Below are 17,131 nucleotides of genomic sequence, written 5' to 3'. Positions count from 1 at the left end.
ATGATCGCCAGATTTGAGGTCAATCTTAGAAAACACAAGTGGCACCCTAAAGTAGATCGAAGAGATCATCAATTCTTGGGAGAGGGTACTTATTCATTATAATAACCTTGTTCAATTGGCAGTAACAATACACATCCTAAGAGAACCATCTTTCTTCCTCACAAATAAGACCGGAGCCCCCCAAGGTGAGACACTTCTTCGATTGAATCCTTTATCAAGAAGGTCTTTAAACTTCTCTTTCTATTCTTTCAACTCAGCTGGAACCATTCTATATGGCAGAATAAAAATAGGTCGAGTATAAGGAAGAATATCTATACGAAAGTCTTTTCTCTCTGAGGATGGACTCCGGGAAGATCATCTGGAAAAACCTTTGCAATCTCACTCAAAACTAGGATTGAGTGAATAGGTATTGTCTCAACACTACATTCATTAACTCGGACTAAGTGGTAGATGCACCCTTTGGAAACTAACTTTTTGGCATTAAGGTACGAAATAAAATGACCCTTAGGCACTACTGAACTACTGCTCCACTTTATAACTAGCTAATTAGGAAACTAGAACTTTACAACTCGAGTTCTTGTAATGACTTGTTTCCATCGTTATGGAAAAACCAATGGGGAAGAAATTTGAGCCAAAAAACTTCTGAGTAGTAACATGGAAATTTCGCACCTAGGCCAGACTTGAACAAAATCTGAGTCAAGTGAGGTCTAGGGAAATCTAGTAATGTATGGGGGATTTAATTATAATTTTGATCACGTGAGTGGATAGCCAAGACGTTAAGGAGCCTGTACAACTTTACGAAATCAAATTCAAGTAAGTAAAACTCCCAAAAATGATCTTGGTGTGAAAGAATAATTTTAAAATGTCAAGGTTTGAAGGTGTATTGTGAAATGGGAGCTTGGAACTCAAATTCTGAAGTTTCTGCCTCCGAGAAAGCCACTGGGGTAGGGCTGCTGTGGAGGGATGGGGCCAGCTGTGGCGGGCTAGTCGCAACTTAAACCGGGGAAAACCCAAAACTGTTATTTTCTGTAAAACCTCATTCTTAAGAGCTAACGGATGACCTGGGGCAGTTTCTCATCAAATTTCCAAGAATTCTCATGCCAAAGGTAAGTGAATTACTCCCCTAATCAATATTTCAATTCGTAGAACTTAGATCCTTGTTAATTATCGTTGGGGGAGGATTTTGGCCTGAAGTTAATGGTGGGAAAAGACCTAGTTGAGCATTAGGATCATGGGTTTTGCCTTGGGTTGATATTTTTTTATAATTCGAGGAAAAGTAGGCCATGTTTATTGATCCTTGCATTGATTATTTACTTTAGACCAAGAACAAGTTGAAGGACTCTGGAAAGGGAAGGCTCAAGTGTCATAGGACTGTTAAGGCTTGGTTTCGAGGTAGGTGATGGTTCGACTTCCCGGTGTGTTATATATGGCTGTTAATTTCTCCATTGTATGCGTGCATGTATGTGAATAGGAAAACATGAATCGAATCTAATGAAATGATTAAATATGAACAATTACATGCCATGAACCTGTTACTTGACTTTGATTGTGTGACTATGTGCACTGTTTATTATTTGTGTGATTGTGACTATGGTTGTGCTGACTATACCATTTGTCATGTTTCGACACATATATTGGAATGGGTGTTACGTTTTGACACATATATTGGACCGGGTATCACGTTTCGACACATATATATTGGATCGGGTATCACTTTCCAACACACTAACATTTTGGGTGTGGGTTCCATGAGAGAACCATTTGTGACTACTATATCTACATTTCATTGATATTGGCGAATTGTATATTGCTCCTAAAATAATAATTGAATTATGCATCATATATATGTGTGTTTAATGTGTTGTAATTACTTGCTTATATTTTGTTTACTGGAGTACCCGTGTGATCGTACCAGTACACCGTTCTTTCGTATACTAATATTACACTTGCTCTTTCTTTGTTGAGTACATGGCATCTTCAGGAGGCTATTGATAGACCCCAGCTAGGAGATCATAGACCGAGACCAGATTCGAGGGTAAGCCAATTCTTTCAGGATGCCATCGATCCATCATTAGTTTAGTCAATTCTTTTCAGACTTAGACAATATATTCAGACCTTTACTTATGTTCAGTTTTTGGGGTTGCACCCTTTTTTTGTTAGACTTTTTGATTAGTAGAGTTTTGATACAATGACTTTCAGGCCTAGGGGTTGAATTTCTGCGTGGTTTATGTTTGGTTGTTTTTCTTAAACCTTTAGATTTTATGAGAACTCAGTACTTAATTCATCATTTAAATCTGCTTCCATATCTTTAAATGGTTTAGTTTTTATAAGCTCCTTAGTCGGGTTGTGGTAGTGGTTCTTCCACCGGAGGGTTAGCGTGGGTTCCAATCATTGTAGTCTAGGTCGTGACAAGGGTGGTATCAGAGCCCTGGGTTCATTGATCTCATTGTACCAAAATGAGTCTAGTAGAGTCTTGCGGAATGGTACGAAGATGTTTGTACTTTTATTCGAGAGGCTACAGGACTTTATGAAATCTCACTGTCTTTTCCTTTTGTTCTATGACTTGATTCTAATTGGAATCTGGTGATCCAAATTTGTATCTAATCTTCTTCTCTATTCTATTCGCATATGGTTAACACTCGATACAATGGGGTCGGGCCCGTAGCTCCCATGAATGAGCCAACATCAAGAGGCTGTGGTCGAGGCAATGGTAGAGGAAAATGAAGGGGCATAGGCCGAAGAAGGGTAGCACCCGCCAGAGGTGAAGCACCTTTTGACAATGTTCTTAGGGAAGAGGCCCCTCCTGCACCCCAAGAAGAGGTGCAAGAAAATGTAGAGATCGAAGTCAAGGATGATGTTGGACTAGAGGAGGACGCACAAACTGAGACTACGGGTCTTCCTCCCTTAGACCCAGTTATAGCTTAGCAGAGCATGACTTTTATGAGTGTATTTGTCGGCTATGGAGTCCTTCCCACAGTCCAAGCTGCTCAACCTCCATGGTGGATGGAGCATTAGGCACTGATTCCTTCTTTCATCCCCTATTGGGCTCTATGATGACTGGTACTGAGCATGAGATGTTGACTAAGTTTCTGAAGAAGAAGTCGTCTATGTTCCATGGTTCTGAGAGTGAGGATGCCTATGAGTTCATTCTGGATTGTTATGATAGGCTTCACAAGTTAGGCATTATACACCAGCATGGAGTATAGTTCGTTACCTTCAAACTTCAAGGTGAGGCTAAGTAGTGGTGGAGGGCCTATGAGGAATGTAGATTACCATTCCTGCCCCCACTTACTTGGATGCAATTCCATGCTTTGTTTATGGAGAAGTACGTGCCCCGGACTTTGAGGGATCGCAAGAAGGATGAATTTATGGCCTTGTAGCAGGGTGGTATAATGTAGATGCTTATGAGGCTAAGTTTCATGCCTTGTCCAGATATTCTATACAGTTGGTTACTACAGAAGAGGAGAGAATTTGTCTATTCATCAAGGGATTGAACCCCGAGTTTTAGGTATTATCTGTCCACATGACCTTTGTAGGTAAAAGTTTTAATGAGGTGACAAACTTTGTAAAGAAAGTGGAAGGAGTTCAACGTGACAGGCAGGCCAAGGCTTTGGCTAAGAAGCCCAAGAACATAGGTAACTTTAATGGTTCCTACACTAGAGGTTAGGTAGGCCGACAATTGTAGCCCGACCAATTCAGTCATTCATGCCCACTTCTACAGGTGGTTACTTGGGAAATCTGCAGCATAATCCTATTCAGGATAGTAAGAGAGCCGCACCTGCGTCTGGCAGTAGGCCGTCTTTTGACCAAAGTTGTTACAATTGTGGAGAACCTAGACATATGAGGAGAGATTTCCCCTATCCGCGCACGCCTTACCCCGTGCAGCAGTAGACCAGAGCAGTGGTACCAGTGGGTAACGGTAATAATGGTAGAGGACGTCCACAAGGTGGGCGAGGAGGAAATCAACAAGGTCGTGGAGGCTAGAGAAATGGCAATGCAAGTAGAGGAGGAGTGCAGCCATGTAATAATTTTGCACTTCAAGATGAAGGGCTCAATTTTATGCCTTTCTAGGCAAGAACGAGGCTGAGGCGTCTGATGCAGTGATCACCGGTACTATTCTTATCTGTGACCGAATGGCTACAGTTTTGTTTGATCCGGGTTCTACTTATTCATATATGTCAGTTCAGTTTGCCTTGGGATTTAATACAATTTGTGATGTTATTGATCCCTCATCCATGTTTCTACCCCAGTTGGAGAGTTTGTCATAGTCACCCATGTCTATCGTGCTTGTTCTATCTTGTTTATGTTTTTTTGACTTGGGCTAATTTGGTTATTCCGGATATGATTGACTTTGATATAATATTAAGCATGATTGTGTTGTTCCCCTATTATGTTGTGCCTAATTGTAATGCTAAGACTGTGACTCTAGAGATCCCGTGTAGGGAAAAGTTAGAGTGGGAAGGGGTGTACAAGCCTAAGCCAGCTAAGGTCATATCTTTTGTTCGGGCTAGGAAACTGGTGGGGTAGGGGTGTTTGGCTTATTTGGCTCATATTCAGGATGTTGATATTGAGTATCCTTCTATTGAGTCTATTCATGTAGTGTCTAAATTCAAAGAAGTGTTTCCTACCAATTTGCCTGTTATTTCTCAGGATAGGCATATAGATTTCTGCATTGACTAGGAGACGGGCACTCGTCCCATCTCCATTCATCCTTCTCGCATGGCTCCGGAATAATTGAGAGAGCTTAAAGATCAAATCCAGGAGCTTTTGTATAAATGTTTCATCTATTCTAGTGCTTCCTCATGGGGTTCTCCTGTCTTGTTTGTCAAGAAGAAGGATGATAGTATGAGGATGTGTATAGACTACCAACAGTTGAATAGGGTCACCATTCAAAATAGTATTTGTTGCCTCAAATAGATGATCTCTTTGATCATTTTTCTCTAAAATTGACCTAAGGTCTGGCTACAATCAGTTAAATATTAGGCCTGAGGATGTACCCAAAACGGCATCTAGGACCCGCTATGGGAGGTATGAGTTCTTACTGATGTCGTTTGCATTGACCAATACGCCTGCAGCCTTCATGAGTTTGATAAATGATGTGTTCAAACCATTCCTGGATTCTTTTGTTATCGTCTTTATTGATGACATTTTGGTTTATTTTAAGAGTAAGGAAGAGCATGCCGACCATCTTTGTATTGTTTTGGGTGTCCTTGGAAAACACAAGTTGTATGCAAAATTTTCCAAGTGTGAGTTCTGGTTGACTTCAGTTGCCTTTTTGTGGCATGTTGTTTCAAAGGAAGGGGTAATGGTAGATCCCCAAAAGATCGAAGCAGTCCAGAACTGGGTTCAGCCTAGCTCTGTGACTGAAGTTAGGATTTTCGTAGGGCTTGCCAGCTACTATCGATGGTTTGTGAAAAAAATTGCTTCTATCGCCACGCATTTGACAAGGCTGACCCAAAAGGAGGTGCCTTTCGAGTAGACTGGCAAATTTGGAGAGAGCTTCCAAAAGCTCAAGACTCTTCTGACCACAACACCTATTTTTACACTACCGGTGGAAGGTAAAAATTTCGTTGTTTATTGTGATGCTTCATATTCGGGCATGGGTGTTCTATTGATGCAGGATAAGTATGTCATAGCTTAAGCATCACGGCAGCTGAAGGTGCATAAGAGAAAATACCCGACGTATGACTTGGAGTTGGAAGCGGTAGTGTTTTCTCTAAAGATCTGGCGGCATTACCTTTATGGTGTCAAGTGTGAGGTGTTTACAGATCATCATAGTCTATAACATGTACTCACTCAAAAGGACATGAATCTGAGACATCAAAGGTGGATGGAGTTACTCAAGGATTATGATGTTACTATCCAGTATCATCAAGGTAAGGCTAATGTGGTGGCAAACGTATTAAGTCGGAAGACAGTGAGCACGGGTAGTCTAGCTTGCTTGGGTGTGTCCAAGCGACCTTTGGCCAAGGAGATTCAGAACATGGAGTCTAAGTTCATGCAGTTGGGCATATCAGAGAAAGGTGGGGTGTTAGCCAGCATTGTGGTTAGGTCCACATTCATTGAGATGATCAAGGCCAAGCAGTTTAAGGATGAGAGTTTAAATGAGCTCAGAAAGAAGACAATATGTTTGAAGGCACAAGATGCGGCTCTTGATGTGGGTGGTGTGCTCTAATTTAGGGGAAGAATTTGTGTTCCCCGAGTGGATGACTTGATTTAGAAGATGTTGACAGAATCCCATGGTTCGTGGTATTCCATTCAGACGGGTGTGACCAAGATGTACCGAGATTTGAAACGACTTTATTAGTGGCCTGGCATGAAGAAAGACATAGATGAGTTTGTGGCTAAGTGCTAAAACTATCAACAGGTAATGTACGAACTTCAAAGGACAACAGGTTTACTTCAGTGAATGTTAATACCTGAATGGAAGTGGGAAATGATAGCTATGGATTTCATTGTTGGTCTTCCCAAGACCTTGGGGAACTTTGACTCCATTTGGGTGGTGGTTGGCAGACTGACTAAGTTAGCCCACTTCATTCCCATCAGAGTAGACTATAATGCTCAGTAGTTGGCTAAGGTTTATGTGAAGGATATAGTGAGGCTGCATGGGGTGCCCCTTTCCATCATCTCAAACTGTGGTACACAGTTCACATATATGTTTTGGGCAAAATTGCATGAGGAGTTGGGAACTCAACTCACTTTTAGCACAGCCTTCCATCCACAGATGGACGGGCAGTCAGAGAGAACTATTCAAGTGTTAGAGGACATGTTGAGGGCATGTGTGATTGACTTTGGAGGGCATTGGGATAAGTTCCTACCTTTGTGTGAGTTCACCTATAATAAGATTACCACTCCAGCATTGGCATGGCACCGTTCGAGGAACTTTAAAGGAGGGGATGTAGATCACCCATAGTATGGTTTGAGGCTGGAGATGTGAAACCTTTGGGGGTTGATTTGGTGAAAGATATTCAGGATAAGGTGAGAAGCATCCAAGCTAAGCTTCTAGCAGCCCAGAGTTGATACAAAAAGTATGCAAACCATAAGGTAAGGGACATGATATTTCATACTGGTGATGAAGTTCTTCTAAAAGTGTCACCCATAAAGAAGGTGATGAGATTCAGCAAGAAGGGCAAGCTTAGTCCTCGATACATCGGGCCATTCTAGATTCTTAACTGTGTAGGGCCAGTGGCTTATAGGCTGGCTTTATCGCCTAGCCTATCTGGATTCCATCCAATGTTCCATATGTCCATGTTGAAGAAATATCATGGGGAAGGAGATTACATCATAAAGTGGGACCAAGTTTTGTTAGACAAAGACCTTAAGTATGACTTGTTCCCGTCCTTATACAAAAGCCAATAAGGAAGGAATTTGGGCCTAACAACTTTTGAGTAATCACATGGAAATTTCCCGCCTAGGACAGACTTGGATGAAATCTGAGTCAGGTGAGGTCTAGGGCAATCCTGTAATTGATGCGGGATTTAATTATGAGTTTTATCACATGAGTGGATAGCCAAGATGCTAAGGAGCCTATATGGCTTTACAAAATCGAATTCGGGCGAGTAGAACTCTCGAAACTAAATTTGGGGTGAAAGGTTAGTTTTAATAGATCAAGGTTTGAAGGTGTGTTGATAAATGGGAGCTTGGAACTCAAATTTTGAGTTTCTTTCTCTATGCAAGCCATTGGGGCGTGATTAATCCTGCAAAGGTGGGGCCGCTGTGGCGGGATAGGGCACGCTTTGGCGGGCCAAGCGACTTAAATCGGGAGAAAAAACCACAAAACGTTATTCTCTGCAAAACCTCATTCTTAAGAGCTAAGGGACGACCTAGGGCAGTTTCTCATCAAATTTCCATGAATTCTCGCGGCAAAGGTAAGTTAATTACTCCCCTAATCCATATTTCGATTCTTAGAACATAGAATCTTTGTTCATTATCATTGAGGGAGGGTTTTAGCAAGAAGTTAATGGTGGTAAAAGCCCTAGTTGAGCATTAGGATCATGATTTTGGCCTTGGGTTGATGTTTTGTTATAATCCAGGTAAATAGGCCTTGTTTATTGATCCTTGCTTTAATTAATTGTTTTAGACCAAGAACAAGTTGAAGGACTCCGGAAAGGGAAGTTTCAAGTTTTTTAGGAGTGTTAAGGCTTGGTTTTGATGTAGGTAATGGTTCAATTTCCCATTGTGTTTTATATGCCCGTTAATTGCTCCATTATATTCATGCATGTATGTAAATAGGGAAACATGAATCAAATCTAATGAAATGATTAAGTATGAACAATTAAATGCCATGAACCTATTACTTGGTTGTGTGACTATGTGCACTTTTCATTATGGTTGTGATTGTGACTATGGTTGTGCTGATTCGACTAGGTGTCACGTTCCAACACATATATCGGACCGGGTGTAATGTCGCGATACATATACATTGGATCACGTATCACGTTCCGACACACTAACAATTTGAGTGTGGGTTCCATGAGAGGACCATTTGTGACTAGTATATTCACATCTACATGTCATTGATATTGCGGAATTGTATATTGCTCCTAAAATAATTAATTGAATTATGCATCATGTATATGTGTGTCACACCCCTAACTAGAAAGGGGTAGACATTAAGGATATACACAAGCACCTGCTAAATATCTTACCAATCTCATGCCAAAGTCGAAGATTCATAAGCAGCGGAACATTTATGAAGACACATACTAAAACATAGATAACAAAAGGGCCCGTTGGGCTACTTTACAATGGAAACAAGACTAAGTCTACGAAGCCTATAAAAAGTATGCCTCTGAGAATCTGATAACTAGTCGGGACAGGGCCCTGACATACCTATTCTGATATATGTACATGCGTAGCAAAATATAGGGTCTAAATATCTGATAGCTCCAGGTAGAGATGGAGCTTACCAACTGCTAAATTGGAAGTCTCTAGTCTACTGAAAATGCTTGTTGTCCTGAGCACCTGAGCCTGTAGTGATACAAATGACACGCCAAAATAATAGGGACGTCAGTACATACAAAACATGTACTGGTATGTAAAGCATACTAAATAACTAGTAGACATCAAATATCATGATAAGCAAATTTAAGCATGTGTATGCAGGACACATAATCCGTAACTGGAATTGTGACCAACCTCAAGGGTCCTCATCGAAAGTTTCATGGATTAGTTATTTATGTATATATAATCCCTATAATTTGCCTAAGTGATATATTTACTTCATTATATCGCTTTTTTGCTCTTTGTAAAGCTAACTGTCAGGGACTCACACGATGGCCTATTGACGGTGATCAGTGAACTCTGTATGGCATCTGTTGCCCACTGTCATGACCACGCGTGAAATCTCATAGTCTGGTAACGAGGTCTATCAAGGTATGCCCCCCAGGGCTTCTGTATGGTCTGTCCGCAGGCCTGTATCTGTCAAGTGAATCCACGACGGGAAATTCCAGCTGACTATATCTGAATTATGTGCACTGAGTAGCGTCGTACGTAGTATCCCTAAATATACCCACCCTATGCTGCACGATAGTCTATACTCTCAATTGCTTGCAATTATTTATAATAATTAATTCATTAATCACATAGCTCGTGATACAATTCGTGATTACATTCTTTAGCTTGAGAATCATATATCTTGTGACCTATGCACTTACGAACATTCTGTGGCTGGTTGCTTTCTTTAAATTTATGCAACCTGTACACCACTAACTTCTAAGAGTTCCAACTGTAGACAAATGTAGTTGTGTGAAATATATTGCTTCCTTGAAGAGTACTATAACTCTATAGGTTTAGAACTCAACATGAGAGGGCTTATAAAATAGGATAACTTTCTTTCGAGTATCATAGAATCTATTGTGACATTTATCGAAAGAACATGCGAGTTTAGGTCGTGCCTTAAGGGCAAAAGAGGTTTTAGCCTTACATACCTTAATTCGGGACTTACTATCTTACGTCGCCAAATTCCTTTGCTGAAAATTTAATCCATATATCAAAGAAAAGCAGCCCCTGCCCATCTTTATTCTCCATGAACAATACTTTTTCCTTAAGCTTTGGTGGATTGAAGATGAGAAAAACTTGAAGAAATAAGTTGAAACCAGTACTTACACGTTCTTGAGTATATCAGAAAGTATATCCCAAACTTCTAATATAAAAACAACAAGTTTGGCCGACTTTCACTAAAGTGCCACATGTCTCGCAGTGATTGGGCAGTGTGCGCGTCTGTCATAGAATAAACATAATGTTTTACTCCGATATTGTTTTAACGAGCGGTTTGTTTTGCTAGAAACTAGACTCAAATACCTTCAATTGGATAGGTAGTACGCCCTCTAACTCGTTATATATTAGGAGATATGCTCGTTCAAAGTCAGATGAGAAATGAGATCATTTGTAGTATTCCTTCACAATGAACCTTTAAACTTTAATCTTTTCTTTAATGATCTCTTTGACCTAAAACTTTTTTTTAACCCTTCAAATGACTAAATATAAGGGTTACATGGTATGCCTAACCATTTTCAATGATATACCTCCCCCGATATCACATCTATGCATTGGTGTTTACGAGTCACAAATGTATTTTAAGTTACGGGATATTACATTATCCCCCCCTTTGGATCATTCATCCTCGAATGAATTTTAAAAAAATATTGGCTGAGTTTTCTTTGTAAACAGGCCTATCCAAAACCTGTCATCCAACAAAAATATACACACAATGCTTCACAGAGCATCACCACGTAATAATATGCAACGGATATTCACTAGGCTCTGCTTGGCCTTATACGAATTGAAACTAAAGTAACTAATATAACATACCTTATACTGTGGATGTTTCAACTCTGAGGAACATGTGGTTTCTGTATCAAGTACCTGAACATATAACATATAATAAAGCAGTACGACAAAGTACAGGCAAAACAGATAATCAAATGAGAGGAGTTATGACTTTTAGAACCTTTGTGTGGCTACTGAAGTAAGTGGGGATACTTGGCCCTCATATCAGCCTTTGTTTCCCATTTGGCTTCTTCTATATTCTGACTTCTCCAAAGTACCTTGACTGATGCTACGTCATTTGTCCTCAACTTCCTGACATGTCGGTCCAATATTGCCACTGGAACTTCCTCATAAGATAAGTGTTCTGAGAATTCCACACTTGCTATGGGAATAACCTATGTAGGATCTCCCAAGCATTTGCGTAACATCGACACATGAAAGACCGGGTGTACTGCAGCTAACTCTCGAGGCAAATCCACCTCATAGGCTACCTGACCAACTCTACGTATAACTTTATATGGCCCAATATACCTGGGGCTCAACTTACCTTTCCTCCCAAATCTCATAACGCCCTTCATAGGGGATACTTTCAAGAATACCCAGTCATCAACCTGGAACTCTATGTCTCTACGGCGTACGTCTACATATGATTTTTGTAGGCTCTGTGCCGTTTTCAGTCGCTCTTTTATCAACTTCACTTTTTCAACGGCTTGGTGAACAAGGTCTGGTCCTAATATTTGAGTTTCACCTACTTCAAACCAACCAATAGGCGTTCTGCACCGACTCCCGTAGAGGGCTTCAAATGGAGCCATGTCAATGCTTGAATGATAACTATTATTGTAGGAAAATGCTATCAAGGGCATATGATCATCCCAATTACCTTTAAATTCTAAAACACATGTCTCAACATATCTTTGAGTCTTTGAATAGTGCATTCGGCTTGGCCGTCTGTTTGTGGATGAAATGCAGTGCTAAGGTTCACCTGTGTGCCCAAACTCTTTTGGAATGATCTCCAAAAATGTGCCATAAATTGGGAACCCCTATCTGAAATAATAGATAGTGGAGTCCCATGCAAGCGAACAACTTCCCTGACATATAGATTGGCATATTCTTCGTCTGTGCTGCTGGATTTAACTGGCAAGAAGTGGGCTAATTTCATCAACTGATCAATGATCACCCAAATGGAATCATGTCTCTTAAAAGAGAAAGGCAAACCTGTAATGAATTCCATATTAATAGCCTCCCATTTCCATATTGGAATGTCCATAGTCTGAGCTAGGCCATCGGGCCTCTGATGTTTTGCTTTAACTTGTTGGCAATTGGAGCATTGTGCCACATATTCCGCAATATGCCTTTTAATGTCATTCCACCAGTAGACCTCCTTAAGGTCATGATACATCTTTGTGGAGCCTGGATGAATTGAGTATCGGGAACAATGTGCTTCATCCATGATTTTCTGCCCTAACCCATCTATATTTAGAACACACCGTCTGCCTTGGCATCTCAAGGTTCCATCTTCTGCTAAATTGAATGCAGTAATTCAGTGCTCACAAATCCCTTCTCGATACTGTAAAAATATTGGATCGTCATAGTGTTTCTCTTTCACCAGTGCCACTAATATGATTCGGCAGTATTCTGCACAACTACACCTCCATCTTCGGCTTCAAGAAGTCGGACTCCCAGGCAAGCTAATTTGTGAACATCTTGTACTACTTCCTGTTGTACACATGGTAAATGTACTAGACTTCCCATAGATAGTTGACTAAGAGCATTTGTTACCACGTTACCTATACCTAGGTTGTAGAGGATGTTCACATCATAGTCCTTCAACAACTCTAGCCACCTTCTCTGCCTGATATTCAAATATTTTTGCATGAAAAGATATTGGAGACTCTTATGATCTGTAAAAATATCAACATGTACCCCATACAAATAGTGTCGCCAAAATCTTAAGCGCAAATACCACTGCATCAAGCTCCAAATCATGAGTGGGGTAGTTTTGTTCGTGTTTCTTCAATTGTCAAGAAGTGTATGTTATCACCTTCCCTTGCTGCATTAAGATGCACCCTAGGCCAATGCCTAAAGCATCACAATAAACTACATACCCTTCTGTACTAGCGCCTTGTCAATCTATCTTTCATCTCTTGGAAGCTTTTCTCACAGGCATTGGACCACTAGAACTTCACTGCCTTTTGCGTCAACTTGGTCAATGGTGCAGAAATAGAGGAGAATCCCTCTACAAACCTGCGGTAATATCCAGCAAGTCCCAAGAAACTACGCACCTCCGTCAGAGTAGTAGGTCGAGGCCAACTCTTTACCGCCTCAATCTTTTGGGAGTCTACTCTAATGCCTTCACTAGAAACCACATGGCCAAGAAAAGCCACAGAGTTCATCCAGAATTCACATTTCGAGAACTTGGCATATAGTTTGTGCTCTCTGAGTGTTTGTAGGACAACTCTCAAGTGATTTGCATGTTCTTTGGCATCATACAAATATATCAAGATGTCATCTATAAATACAATCACATACATATTGATATACCTGGAGTTTACGGTATTTCTAATACATTTCACTTATAAGTTGTGTGTGTCTAGGGCCTTTTTATCTTGGTTTTTATGTGTTTTTATCATGTTTTGCAGGAAAGGTGTTCAGGCGCGGAAGTTTAGAGACAGCTGAAGGAAATGTCGAAAAAGGGCATCCACGGAGGTGATCTACAGACCGTAGGTCCATTCACGGTCCGTAGGTTATGACCGTAGATCAGCAGGCATGGTATTGAGGACAAATCAGGGAAATCTGACCAAGTGTGGAACCACGGTGCCCATTGACAGTCCGTAGATTGATCTACGGACCGTACTGTTGATTCGTAGAGTGATACTGCGAGGGTTCCAGTACCTGATTTTTGAAGATTCTAAGTATGGAGCTACGGTGGGGATTGACGAACCGTAGATCGATCTACGGTCCGTACTGCTAGTCCGTCGTTTGCTTCAGAGAAGCTGACTTTTGGAAGCTGAACTATTTTCTAATTCCCGATTGACGGAAGGGACTTACGGACCGTAGATCCATCGACGGTCCGTAAGTCAGTCTCGTGGATTGAAGACGCGTACCTGAACAAAACTTTCTTTAATTTGTTTCCTTTTTTATTTAGGATTTGTTTTCTATAAATAGGACATGTAAACCTCACTTTTGGGGGTTAGACACTATTATTCTAGTTTTGCTTTGTAACTTTGGAGATTAATTTGCAACTCTAGCAATTATTGATTTCCCAAGTTCGTTTTGAAGATTTTTGCTTTGCAATTCAAGTTAAATTTCTGGGTTTATTATTCTCTTTGCGTATGTTCATGATTTCTTCATCTACAATTATGAATTGTGTTCTTGCCAATATGAGTAACTAAATCCACAACTAGGGTTGTGGGAACCATGATCGATTAACAAAGTATGAATAAGTAAATAAGCAATTCTTGAATAGTGTGTTGCATGTATTGATAATTCTTTCGTTTAGAAGTCTTTTTAACGGTGGCCAACGTTAGAACTCGCCTTGTTGCTACTTGCCGGACCAAGGAGGTAATCAACAAGAAAAGAATTATCAACATAGATTTAGTGTGATACTATCTAATAGGCTAGTGTCGATTGGTGCGAAGTAATAACTAAGCCAAACATCGATTATGATGTCTAATATGAGGTAAAGGTAAGGTTTAGTAAATTATACACACGTAGCCGGACCAAGGTGCGGGGTGAAATTCTCTAGATGCCGGACCGAGGATTTAGAGATACCTAATTTATCACTTTGCATGTAATACACTAGAAAAGGATTGCTATTTCTAGGATTACTGTGTTATGAGATTGTGGGGAACACGTATACCCTAGTTATTTCTCTTATCTTGATAACAACCAAAGTTGAGTTTGATTATTGATTACTTATTAAGTTCTTACTATTTGTTTCACACAAGCACAACCCCCCTTTTATTACCTGTTTCTGGAAATAATTTGACTAATTGAATATAATTGTTGGTTAAAAGTAAAGTCTAAACCATTTTCCTCGTGGGACCGATCCCAATCTACAAGTTGGGTTCTTTACTTGATAACGATCGTTTATGCTTCTGAAAGGAGGTGTAATTTGAGCGTATCACATACCAAGAAATGGTTTTGAAACACTATTCATCATATCCATAAAGGCTGCTGGAGAATTTGTTAGTCCAAATGACATGACAAAGAACTTAAAGTGTCCATATCTCGTTCGGAAGGTTGTTTTGGGAATATCTACTTCTCGAATCTTTAGCTGATGATATCCGGATCTCAAGTCAATCTTTGAAAAGCACTTAGCTCCTTGCAATTGATCAAATAGATCATCTATCCTTGGAAGGGGATATTTGTTCTTTATCGTCACTTTATTAAGTTGTCTGTAATCTATACACATCTGCATCGTTCCATCCTTCTTGCGTACGAATAGTACTGGAGAACCCCAAGGCGATAGGCTAGGTCGAATTAAACCTTTGTCAAGCAAATCTTTCAGCTGCTCCTTTAGCTCTTTCAATTCTGCTGGCACCATTCTATAAGGCGGAATGGATATAGGCTGGGTACCGAGATCTACGCCAATACCAAAATCAATCTCTCTAATTGGAGGTAGCCCAGGAAGTTCGTTAGGAAACACATATGGATATTCATTCACAACGGGCACAGAATGAAAAGTCACCATCTGTTTCTCAGCTTGAAGGTCTCTTACATGGACAAGATGATATAAACACCCTTTTTCTATAAACTTTTGTGCCTTAAGATAGGAAATAAACCTTACTCTAGGCATCATAGCATTACCCTTCCACTCTAGGACTGGCTCGCCCGGGAAATGGAATCGGCCAACTTTGGCTCGGCAATCAAATGTTGCATAACAAGATGACAACCAATCCATGCCCATATTGACATCAAAATCAACGATTTCTAGTTCTATCAAATTTGCCAATGTGCACGGAAACATATTGTTACTAGGCACCCGTAATAGATCCTTCTAGCTATAACAGAGTCTCCTACCGGAGTTGATACTGCAAATGGCTCATGTAATAACTCTGGCTCTACTCCAAATTTTGTAGCAAAAAATGGAGTAACATATGATAGGGTAGCCCCTGGGTCTATCAATGCATATACATCATAAGAGAAAATAAATAAGGTACCTGTAACCACATCTGAGGATGCCTCTGAATCGTGACGACCAGCTAGTGCATACATCCGAATTGGGCTAGCTCCAGAACCATATCCTCTACCCCTGCCTGTATCTCTCCCTACTGGTAGTTAAGGGCCACGTTATGAAGAAGGCGTTGATGCTGAGGATGCTCCTGCAGAGCCTGTATATTGTGGCCTATCACTTCTACCATCCACTCGAAGCTTCGGACAATCATGTATCTTATGACCCTCAACTCCACACCCATAGCAAGCGGTAGATCCATATCGACACTGTCCCAAATGATATCGGCCACAGTGCTTGCAAGTAGATCGAGGCAGTAGTCATCGACTAGCACCTCTTTGATAGTGGGGATTACGTACCCTCAAGGTCTGAGTCTGCTCCTTCTTGGGTCTCGATGACTGAGCTGGGGCACTAGAAGTTGAGCAGTCTAGTGATTGAGTATCTCTGGGAGGACCTCTACTGGAGTAAGCTCTAGCATCTCCCTGAAATATTCAAGCACTCTTAGCCCTCTTATTTTGTTCCTTATCTCTCTCAGCCCTACAATTTTGTATGCGGTCTTCTGTTTACTGAGCATGTGCCATAAGTCTTGCAATATCCATATCCTGATGTAATGCAGCAATGGTGTAAGAGCCAATCAAATGATCCCCAAGTCCACCAATGAAGCGATGCATCCTTTCATTTTGGGTGCTAACTATCTCAGGATCAAATCTAGCCAACTGAGTGAATCGCATGCAATACTCCCTGACGCTAAGGTTATTCTGTCAGAAGTTTAAAAATCCATAAACCCTCGCTAACCTCTAGTGGAAGAAAGTGCTCCATAAAGGCCTTAGAGAACTCCTTCCAAACTGCTGGAGGAGCATTTTGTCCCCTAAAGTCCACCCATATCTCGTACCAAGCAATGGCGACATCTTTCAGCTGATAAGAGGCTAATTCAACTGCCTCAGTCCCAGAGATATGCATGACCCTAAGAATTCTATTGATCTCATCTATAAACCATTCTGGGTCCTCTGTCACCCTAGATCCTATGAATACTGGGGGATTCATAAGGAAGAAATCATGTACTCTGGATCCAGCTGCCTCTTCCTGAACCGTACTAGGTGTTGTTGCATTTTGTCTTTGGACCTAAGCAGCTACCAACTGAGTGAGCAACTGTATTGGCCCTCTAAGATCTTGCTCTGAGGCACCTGG

The 17,131-nt window shown here is 40.8% G+C and overlaps 2 protein-coding genes across 2 annotated transcripts; both read right to left on the bottom strand.

Annotated features, from left to right (window-relative positions):
• Positions 1–10,618: 10,618 nt before the first annotated feature.
• Positions 10,619–11,582, bottom strand: LOC125856518 (uncharacterized). The gene is made up of 4 exons (XM_049536083.1): positions 11,262–11,582; positions 11,049–11,165; positions 10,813–10,866; positions 10,619–10,684 (listed from the first exon to the last, which is right to left on the bottom strand). Exons 1-4 carry the CDS (start codon positions 11,580–11,582, stop codon positions 10,619–10,621), a joined length of 558 nt encoding a protein of 185 aa, XP_049392040.1.
• Positions 11,583–12,384: 802 nt separating this feature from the next.
• Positions 12,385–16,903, bottom strand: LOC125856500 (uncharacterized). The gene is made up of 8 exons (XM_049536064.1): positions 16,739–16,903; positions 16,522–16,659; positions 16,303–16,425; positions 16,131–16,212; positions 15,933–16,043; positions 14,902–15,708; positions 13,015–13,279; positions 12,385–12,622 (listed from the first exon to the last, which is right to left on the bottom strand). The coding sequence occupies exons 1-8, from the start codon at positions 16,901–16,903 to the stop codon at positions 12,385–12,387; spliced, it is 1,929 nt and encodes a 642-aa protein (XP_049392021.1).
• Between the last annotated feature and the right edge of the window lie 228 nt (positions 16,904–17,131).

Source organism: Solanum stenotomum, chromosome 1 (genome assembly GCF_019186545.1).
Source record: "Solanum stenotomum isolate F172 chromosome 1, ASM1918654v1, whole genome shotgun sequence".
In the NCBI taxonomy this organism is placed as follows: domain Eukaryota; kingdom Viridiplantae; phylum Streptophyta; class Magnoliopsida; order Solanales; family Solanaceae; genus Solanum; species Solanum stenotomum.
Note: the sequence above shows the minus strand (reverse complement) of the source record. Positions and strands in the feature narration are given on the sequence as shown.

Coding starts and splice junctions, on each gene's coding strand:
- LOC125856500 (XM_049536064.1), bottom strand. CDS start 16,903: ATGCATATCTCTGGGACTGAGGCAGTTGAATTAGCCTCTTATCAGCTG. Junction 16,660..16,738: donor AGCACTTTCTTCCACTAGAG/GTTAGCGAGGGT, acceptor CGATTCACTCAG/TTGGCTAGATTTGATCCTGA. Junction 16,426..16,521: donor TGGATATTGCAAGACTTATG/GCACATGCTCAG, acceptor TGAATATTTCAG/GGAGATGCTAGAGCTTACTC.
- LOC125856518 (XM_049536083.1), bottom strand. CDS start 11,582: ATGGCTCCATTTGAAGCCCTCTACGGGAGTCGGTGCAGAACGCCTATT. Junction 11,166..11,261: donor TTATACGTAGAGTTGGTCAG/GTAGCCTATGAG, acceptor GATCCTACATAG/GTTATTCCCATAGCAAGTGT. Junction 10,685..10,812: donor TGAAACATCCACAGTATAAG/GTATGTTATATT, acceptor GTTGGATGACAG/GTTTTGGATAGGCCTGTTTA.